The sequence below is a fragment of the Mus musculus genome, chromosome 14 (genome assembly GCF_000001635.26).
Source record: "Mus musculus strain C57BL/6J chromosome 14, GRCm38.p6 C57BL/6J".
Taxonomy (NCBI): Eukaryota; Metazoa; Chordata; class Mammalia; order Rodentia; family Muridae; genus Mus; species Mus musculus.
This window is the reverse complement of record NC_000080.6, coordinates 70295870-70317157: the sequence shown is the minus strand read 5'-3', so window position 1 is coordinate 70317157 and position 21288 is coordinate 70295870. Positions and strand designations below refer to the sequence as shown.

The following is a 21288-nucleotide window of genomic DNA, read 5'->3' as shown; positions in this document are numbered from 1 at the left end:
TGGTCACGTGATCGGAATCCCGTCCTCCACTGCCACCCCACCCCCAGTAGCATTGGACCTAGGCCAGCCCAAGTCAGGTCCAGCACTCTGTTTACTGTATTCTTTTCTCACTTGGGGATGGGGTGCACGCTGGGGGGTGGAGGGGTTCCGCTGAGCTGTGCAGGCTAGGTTTGAATTTGCGTAGCAGCTCAGACATTCTTTGAGGCTGTGGTCTTCCTGCCTTGGCCACCCAAGTAGCCAAGATTAAGGTTCCCCTTGGAATCTGTTCCCCAAACATCTTTCTATAACCAGATTATAGTTGTGTGCCCTGAGCATTCACCATGGCTGATCTGAGATCCAAACCAGGCTTTCAAGTGTGGGGCTTTCCTGACGCTCATCCCTGGAGACAAGACTCCAGATTCTCTGCAGTGTGGCTGTGTCTGTTTTCTGTTTCTTTCTCAGGGGGTTGAGTTCCCTGCAGGGTCGAGTCGTGTAGGGCAGGGTAGGGCGGGAGTTTTGGATTCTAAGAACCCTTCTGCCCCTCCTGATTTCAGTGCTTTAGCTCTGGAGACCTCTTTGCGGCGCACAACTTGAGCGAGCGATCTCAGATCGGGGCGAGTGAGTTCCAGGAGTTCTGCCCCACCATTCTCCAGCAGCTGGATTCCCAGGCCTGCACCTCAGAAAACCAGAAGTCTGAGGAGAATGAACAGACAGAGGAGGGGAAGCCAAGCGCCATTGAAGGTAAGTACGGACTGGATTGGGGCAATGGTGGATATCGATGATGGATACGCGTACCCAGACTGTTACACACATCACCAGACCCTGGGTGGGCTGACTGGTGAGCACTGGGTGGACTGGACCCTGGCCAGCATGTGAATATGTTTTTCTTTTACTCACCCTTTGTTTTCATTAAACTGTAAGAGTGCCAATCTTTATGACCTCCTTTGGCTACTTCACTCCCGCTCCCATGCCCCCCACCCCCACTGCCTCTTAGTACCTCCCCTCTACCTAGAGGGGACTCACCCTGTCTGAGTAAGTCCTTGATTGCCTTTCTAAAGTCCTATAGCACTAGCAAGGGCTACCAGACCTAACCTGTTTTGCCATCATAAGTACACATACTGTCTAACTCATGGTACTCCACCATGTTGCGTCTCCAGTCTCTTCCTCTAAAGGGTAAGCTGCTCAGATAACAGCCTCAACCTTGTTTTCCCGAGGCTTCCCTAACAAGAGATGGAGTCAGCAGACATTTCCTGAGGGGCTGCTGGATCTCTGTATGCCTACATCACTGTCAGCAGCGTTACTCCCTCAGTAATGGAGGCCCTCGTCTGTTCTTGTTCCTCCACAGTGTGGGGCTTTGGGTTCCTCAGTGTCTCACTGATTAACCTGGCCTCTCTCCTGGGAGTCCTGGTCCTGCCGTGCACGGAGAAAGCGTTTTTCAGCCGTGTGCTCACTTACTTCATCGCCCTGTCCATTGGAACGCTGCTCTCTAACGCCCTTTTCCAGCTCATCCCAGAGGTGCAGTAGAACAGGCGCGCGTTCACTTTTCCTGGGCTGACGCAGCCCAGTCCCCCTCGGGCTGACATTCTCCCTCTGTGTTCTTAAGGCCCCCAACAATTGCCACCCGAAAAATGAATTGACTCTTCATATCAGGGGTCTAATAACTTCTCTCATGTCTCTGTTCACTCAAGTTGGCCTCTGGCCTCTTCGGATGATATCAGATGCAAGGTTCTAAAACATTTGTGCTCCCTTTTGGGGAATCTCTTTTGACTCCATTTCAGAGCCTTGATTTATAGGAGTCCAAAGCAAAGTTGCCGTTTGTGCATTCTATGTGCCAGGCAGGAGCTGACAATTAAGGGAAATCTTGGGGGTGCTCATGTGTGGACTCCAGTTGATCCTCAATGATGTGTGAGGCAGAGGGAGGGAGGTCACCAGGGGAACTGGCCTCAATGGTGTGATCCTGATTTTAATTAAGGCAGCTGTGGCAGCTCATGCCTGCAGTTGCAGCACTTGAAAATCTGAGGCAGGAGGATCACAGCTTGGTCAACCTAAAAAATAGGTTGTTCCCACCAAAAACAAAACAAAACAAAACAAAAAACCAAAAACAAAAAAAACCAATCACAGTATAAGAGAAGCTCATTCGTTTGTGCCTTGCATCCTGATCTTTCCCGGATAGGTCTGACTTCCTGGTCCACTCACCTAACTGTTTTTAAATGTTCAATAATTCTGTTTTTTAATCGCCATCACTGAGGAGCTGCAAAAATAAGATCCAAGTTGAGAGTCTTCCCAGCTGTTCAGCTCAGGCACATGTCACTGTTGGAGAAGTAACTTGTAGCTACCTAGTTGGCCACTTTGGTGCCGTGAGATCTTTTATAAAGGCTCACATCATTGGCTTTTTGGCCCTCCTCAACCAAGAGGTTAACTGAGGAAAGCTTCTCTCTGAGGTGTCACGCCTCACCCGCTCCCCCTTCATCATGAGGGAAGAACTGAATTAAGGCTACCTCCCTTGTTTTTCCTGAGAGGCCTCACCTTGGGCTATTTTTTCAGCTCCAGCCATTGAATTTACTAATTTTTTTTTTAAGGATTTGAAATGAAGTGTTTTATTGCCTGTTTGATTGGGACTACTACCATCGTCCCTGTTCCGCCCTTTGGGACACACAAGGGTCAACAACCTGGTACAGTTCTGTACTGTCTCCTCACAACCCAGAGTGTGTCACTTTGGAAAATGCATTTGAAATTAATTTTTATAACGAGTTGGTCTTGGAACTCTGCTTTCTACCCCAGATCTCTCAAAGCAAATGGGAACACACATAGCTGCTCAGAGACTGAATCTGACAGGCAGCCTGCTCTGTGACCCTCCCGTCCTGTACGCAACTTTGTTGTTTCTTGCACAAACCGAATGATCCTTGGGTAGTGTCACACTCGCCACTGTGATGTGGCTTAAATAGGCACAAGTAGAGCCAACGACACACCAAACCTTCTCTTCCCACTCGCTCTGGTGTCCTGTTAAAAGACCTTGAGTCCTAAGTCTGCACCGGGCCCGAGCACGTGCTGAATGCGTGCATGCGATGAGGCAGTAGCCTGCCCTGTTTGCCAGTCACACCAGCTGGCAGGTATGACTCAGGGCACCTTGGGAGCAGGGGCAGTAGTCACAGGGTTCCGAGACCACCTCAAATTCCTCCTCATACCTCCTGCACTGATTGAAGGAAATTGCATCAGACCCAAATCACTAACAAATCTCCTATTTCTCTCTCTCTCTTTCTCTCTCTCTCTCTCTCCCTCCCTCTCTCTCTCTCTCTCTCCATCTCTGGTCTTTCTTTTTGGGTTCCTTTGTTCATACCCACAATTCTCCTGTCCACCTCCTTCCCGTCCTGGTGGTTGCCTTGCTCCCTGTCCTGGGTGGGCTGGCAGTATGGGGGTACGGTTTCCTCTGCGTTACCGTCATCTCCCTCTGCTCCCTCATGGGGGCCAGCGTGGTGCCCTTCATGAAGAAGACTTTTTACAAGAGGCTCCTGCTCTACTTCATAGCCTTGGCGATTGGAACCCTCTACTCCAACGCCCTCTTCCAGCTCATCCCAGAGGTATGACAAGCTGCAGCGCTCTCACCAGAGCACCCCTGTCAGCGAGGGGCAGTAGGCACAGTGGGGGGAGCCTCTATGTACATGGAAGTTACAGGGACTGGCCCCCAAGACTCCTTTGTTTGGAAAGGAAAGCTAGGACCAAGCTAGGCAAGATTTAAGGGCTAGGTTAAAATCCCATCCTTAACCAGACCCCACACATGGACGAGCCATTCACTTCTGTTCTTTGTATAAGATGAGAAACAATAGGATGACTCTCAAAGGCATATGGGTGCCTCCCAAAGGCTGGGACCGTAGAGTGAAACGCCAATGAAACTTGGCACTGAAAAGATGGCTCAGCTGGTTCGATTCGCAGTACCCACAGGGAGCTTACAAACTCTAACTCCAGTTCCAGATAGTCTCATGCCCTTTTGTGGCCTCTGCAGGTACCAGGTGTGTGTCCGCGACCACACACACACACACACACACACACACACACACACACAGTGCACACATGTACATGCAGGCAAAACACACTTACACATAGGTGGAAGACAAGCAACCTCGAATAGCTCTGACCCTCAGTGTGGGGCTTTAATTTAGAGAAGCAAACCACAGCGAAACCCCCAGTTCTCAGTAAAAACCCAGCTCTTTGGTAGGGAGTTTGAGGGCAAAGGAAATCCAGAGGAAGCAGGACATTTGTGGTACCTTCACGGTGGGTGACCTTCCACGGGAGAGAAGGGAGCCACTGTTTTGAAGCCTGCGTGATTTAGAGAGTATGTTCAGTGGACCTGCTAATTATAATAAGCACAATGCATTTCACTGCGGGTGGTCTGACAAGCCTGAGCAAAGGCAAGGGCCAGTCTCACATGCTTCTGAGAACACTGTTTTCTACAGTATTGTTTTGTGTTCTAGGTGGAGCAATTGTGATGTCTGTTAAATGAATCATGTCTCTCCCTGCTCCCACGCCCCCTACCCCCCAAAAAAGTCTGACCTGCATGAGTGGCCACTACCCTAAGCTTAGGTCTAATGAGTCCTGTGCTCTTGAGTCCCGCCTCACCTACTGGCTCGTCCTTCACTTTTTCCCAGGGTGCACCTCTTCTCCAGAAGAGCTGGCCTGCAAGCAGGGTTTCTTTAACATTTGCCCTCCTGGTCTCTTAGAGGCCGAGGCTAGAGCAGCCCTCTAAGGCGCGTGCTGCCTTAAACTGCAGGAAGAGAAATGTTTGCCCTTGAAGTCACTTGGGGTTCTCCTTCAGGAGGGTTAGCTCTTGTCTCTGTCCTGTTCCCAAGAGACCTGGAGTATATTTTTGGAGATAGCCTCACCTCATGGGTTTAGACTTGCTGTCTTCCTGCCTCCGTCTCCCAAGTACTGGGAATTGAGCCTGTTTTCTGTTAGAAACGACACAAACAGGTCATTGGATACTTGGCACCATAAACCAGGAGCCAGACTTAGGACAGCTCTCTGGCTACTCCCACCTTCTTTTACCCTTCCTTACTTAAGTGAAATTTCCAGAAAGAACTCAGAGCAGCATACCCCCCAGTCCATTCTTTTCAAAAATATTTTTATTTTGTTCTAGAGAAATGGAACCTTTGCTGGGCAGGCTGGCCTTAGAGTCCTGGGGTCCTCCCACCTCCTCCTCCTGAGTTTGGGAAACTGCAGGCTTGTGGAACTAGGCCTGGCTTTTATCCACCCCAAGATGCCTGCAGGGACAGAGCCTGCTTTTTTTGGTTTGTGGTCCTTTCAAGATTCTGTGGTCAGGACGATGCTGCAATTCTTGCTGTGGAACTAGAATGGATTTTCTCCTTTTAGCAATCGTAACTAAGCCACTTCCCGTTGTGTTTACGGGCAGATGAACCGAGGACAGTAGATGAGGCAAAAATAAACGCAGGTGGCCTCCCTTTATACGTGGAATTTGCTGACTAAGTGCTTTTGTGGCTAAGCACTAACAGAGATTAAGACAGCGTCCTCATTAAAAGGAGACAACCACCTTTTAATCCCCAGATCTGGGGAGGTAGAGGCAGGCTGACCTCTGTGAGTCTGAGGACAGCTTGGTCTATGTAGTGAGACCTAGTCAAAAAGAAAAGAAAAAGAAAGCAAGCAAGCCAAGTGGCCATGGTAGTTCCTGCCTATCATGCGACCCAGAATGCTTGCCGCTCTTCCCGCTCTTCCCGAGGCCCAGGGTTTGGCTCCCAGCGTGCACATGGCTCCCGGGTGGGTGCCTACAGCTCCAGGTTCAGGTGAACTGGCACCCTCCTCTGGCCTCCTCAGCCACCTACATGCATATTTGCAAACGCACACATTCACGTACACATAAATAAAAGTTAAGTAAATGTAAAATACATATAATAAAACCCTAAGAGCTGGAGATGTAGCTTAGTGGTAAGGTGATTGCCTAGCAAACCCAAGGTCCTGGATCCAAATGCCCAGGATCAGAAAAGCCTAAAGACAGCCTGCCTTTTGTATCCAAAGAGAATATGCAGGCACCAGGCTAGTGCTGGCGAGTCAGGGGAATGCAGAGGCTAGGTTTCTGCTGGCCGGAGAATGGGCAGCCAGCAGACTGCCCGTCTCCCAGAGTGGAGAGTGGTAAGCAGATGAGAGCCGCTGAAGGCTTATGTTTGTAAACTCATTCTGTTTTCCTGCGCCCACAGGCTTTTGGCTTCAACCCTCAGGACAATTACGTCTCCAAGTCTGCAGTGGTGTTTGGGGGTTTCTACCTTTTCTTTTTCACAGAAAAGATCCTGAAGATGCTCTTGAAGCAGAAAAACGAGGTGAGGCCCAGTTGTTAATGATGACCTATCCAGTGGAAAACCCTAACCTCGAAAACAAAAGTGCTGACGTGGGTCGGTGGGGTGTAGCAGCGCGTGACGGCGCTTGCAGAGCAAGCCTGGCATTCTCTCTATAGAGGACAGTAAAGAGGTTTGGTTACAAGCATCCAGGAACAGCTCTGACTGGTGTAGCTCCTGTATAAGAGGCCTCCTGTCGCTGGCATGGGGTCACTGCCTGTTAGAGTTGAATGAAGTGGCCATCTTAAAAGAGCAACCTAAGAACTTAGAGTAGTGGTCACCTCACTGGATTGGGTGACAGCAGGAGACTTCTTTGCCTACTAGAAAGTCCCTGTCTTTGTATGTGTTGCCACCGGCTATACCAATTTCTCTACGTCCCTGTGTGTGACCTGCTCAGTTTCCTTGGATATAGGAATAAGCTCTTCCCCAGCCTTGGCGTGCTTCCTCCAAGTGGTGGGCGCCGGGCTGGGCTGGGCTGGGCTGGGCTGGGCTGGGCTGGGCTGGGCTGGGCTGGGCTGGGCTGGGCTGGCAGTTTTGATCAGTAACACTGCTCACTCTTCCTACCCTAGCACCATCACGGGCATAACCATTTTACCTCCGAGACACTTCCTTCCAAGAAGGACCAGGAGGAGGGTGTGACCGAGAAGCTACAGAACGGGGACCTGGATCACATGATCCCTCAGCACTGCAACAGCGAGCTGGATGGCAAGGCGCCTGGCACGGACGAGAAGGTCATTGTCAACTCCATGTCTGTGCAGGTCAGCAGCCCTGAGTGCCCCCGGGGAAGCCTCGACACAGAAGCCACGCCTTTGTGAGTCAGGCTCTCCGGAGGTCACTCTGTAACCTGAAGTCCACTGGTGTGTCCTTTCTCATAGGACCTGCAGGCATCCCAGAGTGCTTGCTACTGGCTCAAGGGGGTCCGCTACTCTGATATCGGGACCTTGGCCTGGATGATCACCCTGAGCGATGGGCTCCACAATTTCATCGATGGCCTGGCTATTGGTGCCTCCTTCACTGTGTCTGTCTTCCAAGGCATCAGCACGTCAGTGGCCATTCTCTGTGAGGAATTCCCTCATGAGCTGGGTGAGTGCTTAGTCCCTGTCCCCGTGTTCCAGCTGTCTCAGTTTTTGTCTGAGACACCGAGACACCCTTCTTGCATCACATCCCTGCTGCTCCTCCCACCTCCACCACAGCACTCACTGAATTAACGCCCTGTCTCGCTAACTCTGGAATTATAACAGTGGAGCATAGCTTAGAACTATAGAGGTTCTTACAGGGAGATTTTTATCCCATGAGCCCTGTGTCCTGTGGCTTAATTTTCCCACCTGTATAGCATGATTAATACCTACACCTGCCTTTTAGAATCATCAAGGGGATTATAGGCAAACAAATGTTGAAAAGGACTTGCCAGGTGCCACACAGTATTGTGGCTACTCAGTAAAGATCCCCTCTTTATGTCCTGCATCCTGTAGAAGCTAGAAAGCATGTCATGTGAATGAAGCAGAAAAGCCAGCGCCTAGGGGTGCGTGTAGTTTTATCAAGGGAGTCTAAGAAGCCATGACTCAGGACCCAGTGACAACACGGGCTCCTAACTTTGGCATTTATTGGCTTGAGCACTAATTTCTCCCTCTCTCAAGTCTGGTCCTGACCGTGCCATCCGTTAGGAGACAGGGAGCTATTTTCATTTCACCATCAGTCAAAAAAGAAGTGAGGATGTTGCTGGTTGGTTATAGACATTTAAAGTCCTGTGGATTATTTTCAGCCTCTGTGTGGGGAGCGATGAGGCCGGTGCTGGTTGCTTATGTTCTTCCAGAAGTCTATGAGGGCTTTGCAGCCTCTGTGCTGCGAGGTCATGGCCAGGATTGGAAGATGGGTGTGCCTTTATCCCAATACCACCTGAGAATGAGATTTTCACCCGCACATGCTTCACCCGTAGCTGAAGCAGTCCCATTCATTAGTGTCGTGCGTCCTGACTCAGCCCGCTTCCTGTTCTCATGCCATTGCAGGAGACTTCGTCATCCTGCTCAATGCTGGCATGAGCATCCAGCAGGCTCTCTTCTTCAACTTCCTCTCTGCCTGCTGCTGCTATTTGGGTCTGGCCTTTGGCATCCTGGCTGGCAGCCACTTCTCTGCAAACTGGATTTTTGCACTGGCTGGAGGAATGTTCTTGTATATTGCCCTAGCCGATATGGTAAGTGCTGTGGTTTCTGGTTGCCTCTTGGACAGGAGGGCAGCTAAAGGCCACACGTTCGGGTGTGTTTGGTTTTTAATTCTTTACATTGATATGTGTGTAGATGCGTGATAATTCTCATGGGAAACAACTTGTGGGACTTGGTTCTCTTTATGTCATGGGTTCCTAAGATGGGACTAGGCACCTAATGCTCTGTCACACGGAGCCATCTTGTCAGCCCAAGATTTTGTTTTTTGTATTGGCTTTATTGAAGTCTCTTTCACACTCAACCCAATTCACTGATTTTAAGAAGTAACAATTCAGGGTTAGAGAGATGGCTCAGCTGTTAAGAGCACTGGCTGCTCTTGAAGAGAACCCAGGTTTGATTCCTAGCTACAGTCCCAGGGGATCCTACTTCTTGTGTTCCACAAGGGCCCAAGCATCCATGTGGTACACAGACATACAGGCAGCTAAAGCACCTACATATAGCATACACGCATCGAATAAATTTTTTAAATCTAAAATGATATAATAATCTGACCTTTTCAATGCAGCATTCGGGGTTTTTGTTTGGGTTTGCATGAGACAAGAGTCTCACTCTGTAGCCCAGGCTGGTCTCAAAGTCATTGCAGCCCTGCCCCTACCCACCAGATGTTGGGCAGACAGGTGTAAACTACTATACCCAGAAGTCATTGGGTTTTAAAGGGAGAACTTTGGTCTCTCTATTAGCATTTCACTATAGAAAATTGACCATACTCAGGCTAGGGTCCTTATTTCAGTTTGATGGAAAAGGTGTGCTGTGTAGACAGAAAGAAAAGAGGGAGTGAGAAAGAAAAGGCATCACTTAGACTTTTGTCTACCACAAGTTAATGGTAACCTTATGGATGTCCTTTTAAGTTTTAATTAATAAGTTCATATATAAGTGCTGTATTTATATCATTTACCTCCCCCCAACTCCTGTGGCCCCCACCACCACCTTGCTCCCTCTCAAATGCACAGTCTTTTCTCTCTAATTATTATTGAGAGATATAAGAATACACATATAGGGCTGGCAAGATGGCTCAGCAAGTAAGAGCACTAACTGCTCTTCTGAAGGTCCTGAGTTCAAATCCCAGCAACCACATGGTGGCTCACAACCACCTGTAATGAGACCTGACGCCCTTTTCTGGTGTGTCTGAAGACAGCTACGGTGACTTATGTAATATAATATAATAATATAATATAATAATAATAATAAGTAAACCTTAGGGTCAGAGCAAGCAGGGACTGAGTGAGCGGAGTTGACCAGAATGAGCAGAGGTCCTAAAAAATTCAATTCCCGACAACCACATGAAGGCTCACATCCATCTGTACAGCTACAGTGTACTCATATACATGAAGTAAATAATAATAAAAATCTTTTAAAAAAAAGAATGCACATACACACACACATATATATAATATACAAACTTCCAAGTCCATTTGATGTTGCTCGTCTGTACATATGTACTGGATTCCCAATCAGGGAGCTTATCCCTGAGGAAGACTGGCTTCTCTGCATCTGAGTAGTCACTAACTAATTGTCTATAACTCTTCATTTAGGGGCGGGGCTTTGTGAGGTTTCCCCAGCCCACGCTGACACATCATCTGGTGTCTGCATTGTTTGGGTCTTGTTTAGGCAGCCATATTGTTGAGAGCTACAGAGAATGGTCAAAGATAACACCCTCCCCCCCAGTGACCTCCTTAACTCCAGAAAAGTCCCCAGAACTACCAAAAACATCCTTCCAAAAATACGGTCCACCACTTGAGAACCAGACATCACAGTGATTGGGACAATGTTAACAGAATCTGTAACTCATTTTTTTCTCTTCCTTCTCAGTTCCCTGAGATGAATGAAGTCTGCCAGGAGGATGAGAAGAACGACAGCTTTCTGGTCCCCTTTGTCATCCAGAATCTTGGCCTCCTAACCGGCTTCTCCATTATGCTGGTCCTCACAATGTATTCAGGGCAGATTCAGATCGGGTAGGACCCTGCCATTGGGGAGCCAGTGGCATTGGACATCGGGCTCTGGGCCCCCATCTGGTCCCCGGCCCGAGGACTCAGCATCCACGAAGCATCATGGAAAAGGCAGCTCTTTAAAAACTGGCACAGACTTGTCTGCCTGCATTCAGATGTCATCTGTTTCAAATGCTCTGTCCTAGGAAGAAGCTGCCCTGGGAATCTCTAGGTAGTGCCTCGAACCGTTGTCTCCCGACCCTTTCCACTGATGATTCTGGAGCTGAAACGCCACATGTAGGACACGCCTCCCTTTTCCTTCTGGCCACCCTCCTCCCTTTCTCTTGGAAGAAGCACTGAGAGATGTGGAATCTTTTACAATGTAAAAATGAAGCCAGTGGTCATGGTTTGGTTAGAAGTATCAGTGTGGCTTCCAGCTTTGGGGCCTGTGATTCTAAATGTGTGTACCCAGGATTTCAGGTCGGTCCATTTTGGCATGGGTTCTCATGTTTTTACAGAGAAGAGGGCAGAAGACAAGACTCCTGTGTTTTTCAGTCTGTTAACTGTTCTCTGAAAAGGCTGACTTTCCGATGAGTATGGCAGGCAGAGGGGCAGGGGATTGCCTGAGTGAGGAGGGGGTAGAACTAGTGATGGATGTCCTGTCTCCTTGGTGCTCGGTTTCCACCAGGATGCTGCGTGCAGGTTGCTTGCAGCATCTGGAGTCACATAATCATCCAGGCGAGCCACTGTGGGCATTCTCTGGCGTGGCAAGAGGTCTGCTAAATCAGTTGTTTTTGCCCTGATCCTCACGCCTTCCTATTGCTTTCTTTTTCTAGTTAACTTTGTAGATGCCTCACGGGGAGCACGGTCAGAGCACATTTAAAGGTTTTTGCATAGGAGGGAAACTGCACAAATCAGTCTCCCCTGGTCAAGACCTCTGCCAGTAGAACCTGACTCATAGAATCAGGACACAGTTGTTTATGCCTTTTTGTGACCAAGGTGATTGGGAATGGAGTCATTGCAGGCCAGACTTAGGACTTGCTAATTGCAGAAATAATAGTTGAATACCATGGGACTCTGGACCTTGAGGTCAATTCTTGAGGTCAGGACTGCAGACGTCATTGCTGCCAATGGGTTTTAAAGGACACCATCTAGCTACCACTTCCTCCCCGGTCCCAGACAACAAGATTGAATACTGAATTGAATCGAGTGTAAATTGCTTTCATTTGGTCCAGGAAAACAAAACAAAACAAAACCAGATGCTTGACATTTCACACCACAAGCCAGCCTCAGGCGCTGTGCAGCCCCCTCCTCAGAACTCTGGCTTCCAGGGGAGCTAATCTCCAGGTTCACTAAGTGAATTAATTTATTATTATCATATTGATACATGGATTCCTTAGCCACTTTGGAGAGCCAGTCTCTCCCGAAGCCTTTCTTAGTGGTGCCCACAGTCACAGTCCAGGAGCCATTGTTCGCATGACTTACAGTACTGAATCATTGCCAATCCCTGAGTCTTTCTGTTCTTACCACAGGAAAACTGTCCATTAAAAGCAGTGTGCATATATATATATATATATATATATATATATATATATATATATATACATATATATATATGCACTCACATGTATTCATATATATATATATATATATATATATATATATATATACACACACACACACACACACACATGTATGTGTGTGTGTGTGTGTGTGTGTGTTCATTCTTGTTCTTCTTGGGGAAACATGCTTGAAACCAGGAATCCTGAAATCCTGAGAACACAACTGGGGAAACAGAAATTTGCTCAGTTTCTCTCCCTGCTCTTGCCTCTTGCCTTTGAGACAAGGCAGCAGGAAGAGGAAAGTTCAGCAATCAAGGTACTAGATTGGATGTCAGGACCAGGTCCTGGTAGGCTTAGGGTCCAGTTTTACCAAAGAACCAGTTCCTTCAATGTTAGAAGCTAAGCTTTATGTTACCGTCATGGTTGTTGGTGTTTGAAGGCGAGTCTCATCTCTCCTGTTCTATTTCTCCTACAAATGCTTTAGGAGGTAGCAGAAATTGACACTCAAAGTGTAAGACTGAGCAGGCTGTGTGACTCGTACCTGTAATCTCAGCCCCTAGGGAGGCAGAGTCAGCAGGCTCAAGTTTTATACCAGCCTGGGCTTCATAGTGAATAGCAGGCCAGTCTGGGCTACATAGCAAGCTCCTGTGTCAGCAAGACAAAATGAAGATAAAAAACCGTAAAATTTAAGATTGTAGGTCTGAGGGTGTGGCTCAGTGGTAGCACGTTTTTTGTCCAGTGTGTATGTGACACCCTGAATGTCATTCCCAGCACCACCACAGCCCCCCCCCCAAAGGTTGAAAGATTCCACTTTACCTAGCTCATGCATTATATTTTTAACTTTAGGAGTTCCCCTAGCTCCTGTCCTTTAAATGCCCTTATGCTGGAATCGGATGGTGGCTTGGTTTGTTTAAAAGAGCTTAAAAAGAGTCTTAAACATGAGATAGACTGTCTGCCATGCACCCTTCCTGTGAACTCAAGAACTTTGAGGAAATCCTGGGGCTTCTTCAGGGCGGAGGGCTGGCATCAGTCAGACACAGGTGGGGCGTGGGAGCCAACTGATAATCCATTGCTATTGGCAACAGATTCGCCCCATGAGTTGAAAATGTGGCCGTTGACCTTCTTTTGACTTTTAAATGTTGAACTTGCTGTTTTAAGCATCTGTACATATAAGAGGCTGAAGGGGCTACGGGCTGCTTAGCGGACACTTCTCCCCTGGCCTTACTGCCCATAGCTTCTGTTCCCTGTTAACACTAGCAAGGAAAGTGCTTGTCACACAGAGGAGCCCTCAGCCAGGCCTTGGATTCTGTCATTGGAGGACCTCATTTCTGACCTCACCTTCAGTCCTCCATCCCCGCCCTCCAATACTTAGGGTCACCAGGGGGAGCACTCTCCGGTACCCTTCACCTGGGTTTTAAATGGCTTCTCTCTGTCTGGATCACCTAGGATCCAGTTTTAGTGAACCCTCTTCCAAAGAGATACAGATAAGCTGGATGATTTTTTGCATAAAGAAAGAGGATTTTACTCATAGTTCCCTTTACAGTTCCATCACAGTATTTTTTTTAAATAACTCAGGTGTTATGAGAATTAGAAAATAAAATAATTTATGTCATGTGAACTGTAAATGTTTTATTTGTAAGATTCTATAAATAAAGCTATATTCTGTAATTGGTGAGTCCCAAGTGTCGGCTTGCTTCAGCCTTAAGAGCTGGGGCATACTAGTCAGTCATCGATGGGAGGAGAGGCCCTTGGTCCTGGGCATTCCCCTATGCCCCAGTATAGGGGAATGCCAGGGCCAGAAATTGGGAGTGGGTGAGTTGGTGTGTGTGTGGGGGGGAGGGGCTTTTGGAGGGGAATCCATGAAAGGGGATAACATTTGAAATGTAAATAAAGAAAATACCTAATTTAAAAAAAAAAAAAAAAAAAAACGAGTTGGGGCATAATGAATCTTTGACACAAGGTGGCGCTCGTCTGTTGCTGATTTACAAAGGGTTGTTTGGATTTGGCTATGGGGATTTAGAAGGGACTTCCTATATCATATAACACACTTACTTTAAAATGACTCACTTTGGGCTAAGCTCAGGAACAAAGCACTTAGCCATGGATTGCGCCTTGGAAACTGTAAAGACTGTAGAGTTCTGTATTGAACTTCACCCATGTTGGTTTTTTTCTTTTCTTTTCTTTTTCTTTCTTTTTTTTTTTTTTTAACTTTATCTGCATTTATTTTTTGCTGAATTTATTCCAAGGCCATGAGTTTTTGTTTCTTCTGGGATATCTTTTTCTTCTGTGCAAGCTCCTCTTCTGGCTTTGGAACGATCTGTTCCTTCTCAGTGAGGATCATCTCAGTGTGGCAGGGGGAGCTCACGTATGGGTTAATCTGGCCATGAGCTCTGTAGGTCTGTCGGCACATCTTAGGTGCCTTGTCCACGTGTCCAGTGACTAGAGAATCTATGTCTAAACCCTAAGTTCAGCATTACTTTCTGCATTTTTTAGCATGATTCAGCATTCTTTTTTGGCTACCATCCTTGTGTCCCCAGCCCCACTGTTTTGGCCTGGGCAAATTATACCGCCAGACTTGCACACATTGCTTATTTGGTTTTTGTTGTTGTTGTTTGTTTGTTTGCGACAGGGTTTCTCTGTATAGCCCTGGCTGTCCTGTAACTCACTTTGTAGACCAGGCTGGCCTCGAACTCAGAAATCCACCTGCCTCTACCTCCCGAGGGCTGGGATTAAAGGCGTGCGCCACCACGTCTGGCCCACATTGCTGCTTTAAAGTGAGATCCTTCAGATACTTGGTGGCTTTGCAAATATGCATACCCTTGATGGCCTGGGCAGTTTCCTGGGTGTTCTTAAAGTGAACACGAAGGTTTGAACCTCTTGATTTGATGATTTTGTGGAGTTTTCTAGGTCAAGAAAGTAATGAACTATCTTCACAGGTCACCTCTGGCCACTTACAGGAAGAGAGCTTTCCTTTATTTTCTTACATGTATTGTGTGTGTGTTTGAGTGGGGATGGTCATGCATGCCACGATGTGTGTGCAGGTCAGAGGACAGCTGTCAGGGGTTGGCTCTGGGGACCAAACTCAGATCATCAGGCTCAGTGACAAACAACCTTACCCACTGAGCAATCGTGACCCCTTTTTAAAAAATAAGGAGCTTGGTTTTTGTTGTTGTTGTTGTTTTTAATAATTACTGTTAGTCATAAGATGGTGCTTACATGTGCATTGCTCTGGCTTAGCTCTTATTAGAGGGGATGCCTATAGGGACTCACGTTGATGGTCAAGACATCGTACAGTGTGAGGGGGCTAGAGATGGTCCAATAGTGTAGAGCACTTGCTCTTCCAGAGGATGCAGGTTCAATTCCCAGCACTCACGAGACAGCTCACAACTACCTGTAACTCCAGTTCCAGGGTATCTAACATCCTGCCACAGAGATAACATGTAGACGAAACACCAGTTGTACTGGCTGGTTTTGTGTGTCAACTTGACACAGGCTGGAATTATCACAAAGAAAGGACCCTCCCTTGAGGAAATGCCTCTATCAGATCCCGCTGTAAGGCATTTTCTCAATTAGTGATCAAGTGGGGAGGGCCCCTTGTGGTGGTGCCATCCCTGGGCTGGTAGTCTTGGGTTCTATAAGAAAGCAAGCTGAGCAAGCCAGGGGAAGCAAGCCAGTAAAGAACATCCCTCCATGGCCTCTGTGTTAGCTCCTGCTTCCTGACCTGCTTGAGTTCTAGTCCCGACTCTCTTTGGTGATGAACAGCAATGTGGAAAGTGTAAACTGAATAAACCCTTTCCTCCCCAATTTTTCTTGGTCTGATGTTTGTGCAGGAATAGAAGACACCAGTGTACCCAAAGTAAAAATAAATTAATTAGTTTTAAAACACATTTACATTGTGAATTGTTGAGTTACAAGAAGTATCCTGAATACCAGAGTCTGCTCATTAAAGAGTGGAACCACCTGAAATAGTATCCTGATACCCTAAGATTTCAGACAGAGCTTGTTAAGGTCTATTCTGGTCTTAACTAGGATGCAGTCAAGGACTTCTCCAAGCCCAGCCTAAGGCAAAACAGTTTTCTGATCTTAGAATAGCTCTGCAAAACAACCTATTTTGAGACAGCATCTACAAATCATATTGGTCTTCCATTGTGTGTGTGTGTTTGTGTCTGTTTTGTAGAATTTACAAGTGTATACCACTTATGTGTCCAGTACCAGAGAAAGCCAGAAGATAGCATCAGATCCCCTGGGACCCGGTTAGCAGAAGGTTATTGGCCACCAACAGTTGAGCTGGGGATCAAGCCTGGGTCTTCTGGAAGAACAACTCGTGCTATTAGCCACAGAGCCATATCTCACATTGGTCTTTTAATTTGCACCAGATCGCTCCACGTTTGCTGGTGTTGTCAAAAGGATGTTGGCCGTGGCACTGGCATCCACCTCTTCTCTCCACCCCCTCACTGCTCTCCTAGGCTTTGTGTGGTTTTCTCCTTTGCAGTAACTCATTTCCAGGACTGGCATTGTGAACTGACGTCTTCACACTAAACTTGCGGCTGGAGGCTTCAGTTGCTTTCTGATACATCAGCAGCTGCTCTGCAGAAAGAATGAATGAGGCTTAAGTGACACACCTGCGTGTCTGTGGGCTGCCAGACTTCTCCTTATGACAGACAGCACGTTCCTGAGGGATGGCTCTGCTTTCTGCTTCTCATCTGGCCCGTGTTTGTTTAGAAACACATCCTTGAATGAGGCAAAAGTCTGGCCCACACAGCACAGAAGTAAACAGGCCTTTAAGATGATTAAAACGGTCACTGCAGACATCCCTTGGTAATACTCTTAGCCAGCTAAGCCCTTGGGGTGGGATGGGGTGAAATGCATTGAAACTGGAAATGTCTTCTGAAATAATTAGGTGTCTGCTCCTCTTCTTCTCTAGTCAGTGATACTTGGATCTGATTGGAGGGAAATCTGTTCTGAGAGATTGCAAAGATACTCTATGTGGACTCAGGTCAAAACACTGGAAAAAACTAAATGCCTGCCTGTAGCATGGGATATGCATACATACTCTTGGAGACTGATAGGTAAACCTTTATCAGTCTTTACCCAGGCAACACCCATTGAAAGTGACACACACACACATTAGAATGTGTGGGTCATCGCTTCTCGGCCTTTTGGCTAAGATCAAGTGTAGAATGTGTGGGTCAGCGAGATGGCTCAGAAGGTAAAGGCCATGCCTCTGCACTTGATGACCTGATATGACTGTGGCATATCAGTGGTTCTGAGTTCAATTCCTAGCCACCACATTGGTGACTTACAACCATCTGTAATGGGATAAGATGCCTTCTTCTGGTGTGTCTGAAGAAAGCGACAGTGTACTCACATACATAAATAAGAATTTTAGAAGATTTTTATTTTTAATTATGAGTCTGGGGGTGGGGTGAGTGCAGGTGCTCTCAGAGGCCACAAGAAGGCATCAGATGCCCTGGAGCTGGAGCTAGATGCTTGTGAGCTTTTGGAAACTGAACTCAGATCCTTTCTATGAGCAGTACACCCTCTTACACTGATCTGTTTCTCCAGCCTCTAACCCCCCCCCCCAGAAAACTGAAGTCAAGGATACATATGTATGTGTGTGTGTACATGTATGTATATATGCATATATACTCACATGTGTATGTTTGTGTTTGGAAAGATAGCAGCAGTTAGGCAAGGCCCTTATCAGCCTTCAGCTAAGTATGTCAGACCATACACAGACACACACACATACACACACACACACACACACACACACGCATACCAATTGCTTTCCTAAGACTCATTTGAAAGGAAGTGAGTTAACAGACTCTTCTGGTATAATAGCAGTCTTTGACCTTGGCAGCAGGTAGTGGGTCAGGTTGGTTGTAACATCAATTAAGGAATAACTAGAAATTCTCTGGCCTGGTAATCATAAGACAAGAAGTACTTCTCCCATGAGGCTCTGGGGGTTACTTCTGTGCCTTCTGGTTTACTCATAGTTACTCTAAACACTGAGGTTTTGAACAAATAAATTAGGTCCACCCAGTCCACCTGCATTTTCACAAACTCTAAGGTCCTCTTCTCAATGGAGGCCCCCGATGAATCCTGTGCTGAGGTAATTGCAAATAAGGCATTTTCTCTTAAACTGTATATTTGTCTGTTGGAGTGTGTAGCACAGCATTACAGCACTTGGGAGGTAGAGGCAAGAGGGTCAGGAATTCAAGATGGGTCGGGGGTGGGGGTGATGTGTTTACTTATAGATGCTAATGAAAAAACAAGCCAGGCATGGTGGTGCACGCCTTTAATCCCAGCACTTGGGAGGCAGAGGCAGGCTGATTTCTGAGTTCGAGGTCAGCCTGGTCTACAAAGTGAGTTCCAGGACAGCCAGGGCTATACAGAGAAACCCTGTCTCGAAAAACCAAAAAAAAAAAAAAAAAAAAAAAAAGGAAGAAACAAATATTTTTGTTTCATTTCTTCCCAAAGTGAGAGATTCTTTCAAGTGTCCCACAACTGTCTGCTTTTTTAAAAAATTATCTCTACTCATTGTATGAAGTTGTGTATTTCATGGAGATGCTATGATACATATATATATATATAATCTGCTTTGATCATACCTGTCCTCTCCTGCTCCCTATAACTGCAGGTCCACAAGTGGACTCTTTTAAGCTGTGGTCTGATGGTGTCCTATACACAAGTCCCAAGTCACAGTGTCTAACGGAAGGCCCAGTAATACACGCTCTGGTGTTGGTTCTTGCCCCTTATTTTGAAAATGAATGAACACTGAAAGACTTAAAGTTTTCTTTCCTAGGAATGATGATGGTTTATTTATTTGGGATTTTTTTTTTAGGGTGGGGGCACCCGTGCATGGTGTGTGTTTATAAGAATGCTTACACTAGTACAGAGGCCAGAAGAGAACATCACAGTCAGTCTACCTTATTCTCTTGAGATGGGGTCCAGTCTGGAGTCTGGAGCCTGGAGCTGGACTCCACCCCAATCCCACTGCTGAGATTCCAGGACCCATTGCAACCCTGGCTTTTTATATGGGCGCTGGGTATCAGAGAAGGGTACAAACCAGAAGTCATTTGATTTGAGGTGTGGCTCTGTAAAAGTCTAGGAGAAGAAGAATGTTCCAAGCTAAAGGACCATCAAAGCAAGAGGTAGGACAGTGTAAGCATGGTGTGCTTGAGGCTAGGATGTAGACCAGGCTGCCCCGCCTGTAACAGCCCCAGAGGAAGGCACTGAGCTGAGCTTGGAGAAGCAGATGGGAATCAGAGTGTGTCAGGAAGGGGGAGCTGGCATCTGAGAAGTTTGAAGCCAAAATGGCAAATCTGCTTCATGTTCTTAGAAATACCTGCAATGCATAAAAACGGACTGTTGCAGGAGTCAGTTGGCAGGATACGGGGGTGGGGAGGGACCCTCAATTGAGAAATTGCCTCTATCAGATTGGCCTGTGGACATGCCTCTGGGGCACTGTCTTGATTGGTAAGTGATCCAGCCCCGTGAGCAGTGCCGCTCTGGGCTGTGGATCTGGCCTGTATAAGAAGAGAGGCTGTGAAAGCTGAAGCAAGCCGGTGAGCAGCAGCATCTGTGGCCATCTAAATCACTTTGTTTTGTTTTGTAAAGATAAAAGAGTTTACTATGTAGCCCAGGCTGGCCACAAACTCATTAACACTTGTCTTCAGTCTATCAAGTGCTGGGGTTCCTGGCATGGGCCACGTTCACTGGGAATTGCTACCAGCCAGCCAGCTCCAGGTTCAATAATAGACCGAATCTCAGAAAACTAAGGTAGGTCGTGATGTCCTTTTCTGGTCTCCCCTACCACCACATACACATATGTACATACAACACACACGTGTTTTCCTAATTGCAAGGAATATATATTTTAACACGACCTGGTGACACAGACTTATAATCCCAGATAATCGGGAGGCCAAAACAATCGTAGTTGGAAGTGTAAGGCCCACTTGGGCTACAAGGTAAATTCAAAGCCAGCCTAGGAAGTTTAGGAGATGCTGTCTCAAAATAGAAAGGAAGCTGAAGGCGGGGAATGAATTAGAATGAAGTATAAAGACACATGCATAGGAAGATGGGTTAGTGAAATGTTGCTTTATTTGCTAACTTCAAAACAATAGTATTTGGGGTGGAGAGATGGTCTAGTGGTTAGAGCACTTGCTGCTCTCAAAGAGGACGGGGATTTGACTCCCAGCTAACATTTCTAATTCTACTTTCAAGGGATCTGATGCCATCATCATTGGGCCTTCTTGGGCACCAGACACACAATGTGGTACATATGCATAGATATGGTTAAAACACTCATGCATATAAAATTTATAAATTAAATTAAAAAAAAAAACATTGTTTCTTGGGAATTTTTAAAGAAAACTTAAACAACAGCAAAGAGGACTAGATGGGAAATAGGTCAGTAGGGCATGTGCAGGCGTGAGAACCTGAATTCAAACCCCAGGACTGCTAGGCCTGCTGACTGCCAGCATAGCTCCAGGCTCAGAGACCCTATCTTAAAGGAATAAAGTTGAGACTGAGAAATGACACCCAATGTCCCCTATAGCTTCTGAACACACACCTGCATATGTGCACCTGTGCCTATTCATACATGTACATAGTCCACACAGTATGTAGTACTTTTCACATGAATCAGAGGCTATACACTACAAAACAACTGGGTAGCTGTTTTAGAAATGCTTGTTTGGGGGCTGGAGAGGTGGTTCAGTGGTTAACAGCACTGGCTGCTCTTGCAGAAGACCCAGGTTCAATTCCCAGCACTCACACTTGTCTGTAACTCCAGTTCCAGGAGTCTGACACCCTCACACATACATACATATATACATACATCCTGACAAAACACATTTTAAAAAATCATTAGAAATGCTTGTTTTAGGGCTGGAAACATGGCTCAGCGGTTAAAAGCATTGACTGCTCTTCCAGAGGTCCTGAGTTCAATTCCCAGCAACCACACGGTGGCTCTCAATCATCTGTAATGGGATCTGGTGCCCTATAAATAAAATAAATAATTCTTAAAAAAGAAAGGAAGGAAGGAACAAAGAGAGAGAAAGAAAGAAAGAAAGAAAGAAAGAAAGAAAGAAAGAAAGAAAGAAAGAAAGAGAAAGGAAGGAAGGAAAGAAGGAAGGAAAATCGAGAGAAAGAGAGAAAGGAAGGAAGGAAGAAAGAAAGAAAGAGAGGGAGGGAGGGAGGGAGGGAGGGAGGGAGGGAGGGAGGAAGGAAGGAAGGAAGAGAAAGAAAGGCAGGC

At 46.7% G+C, this 21288-nt stretch overlaps 1 protein-coding gene and 1 pseudogene across 14 annotated transcripts in view; one reads left to right on the top strand and one right to left on the bottom strand.

The window, feature by feature from the left end:
* Nucleotides 1–13691, top strand: part of Slc39a14 (solute carrier family 39 (zinc transporter), member 14) — a 47986-nt gene extending 34295 nt beyond the window's left edge. For 5 of the 14 annotated variants that reach the window (NM_001135151.1, XM_030247712.1, XM_006518789.3 and 2 more), the window contains 7 exons: nt 534–720; nt 1325–1494; nt 6183–6302; nt 6887–7075; nt 7193–7400; nt 8324–8508; nt 10346–13691. In NM_001135151.1, the coding sequence (NP_001128623.1) occupies nt 534–720; nt 1325–1494; nt 6183–6302; nt 6887–7075; nt 7193–7400; nt 8324–8508; nt 10346–10492 (1206 nt within the window). In that variant the 3' untranslated portion in view covers nt 10493–13691. Of the gene's footprint in view, nt 1–533; nt 721–1324; nt 3558–6182; nt 6303–6886; nt 7076–7192; nt 7401–8323; nt 8509–10345 lie in introns of those variants that run through there. The other 9 variants (XM_030247714.1, XM_030247717.1, XM_030247715.1 and 6 more) reach the window with 4 other exon arrangements.
* Gm4240 (predicted gene 4240) lies at nt 14215–14989 on the bottom strand (annotated as a pseudogene).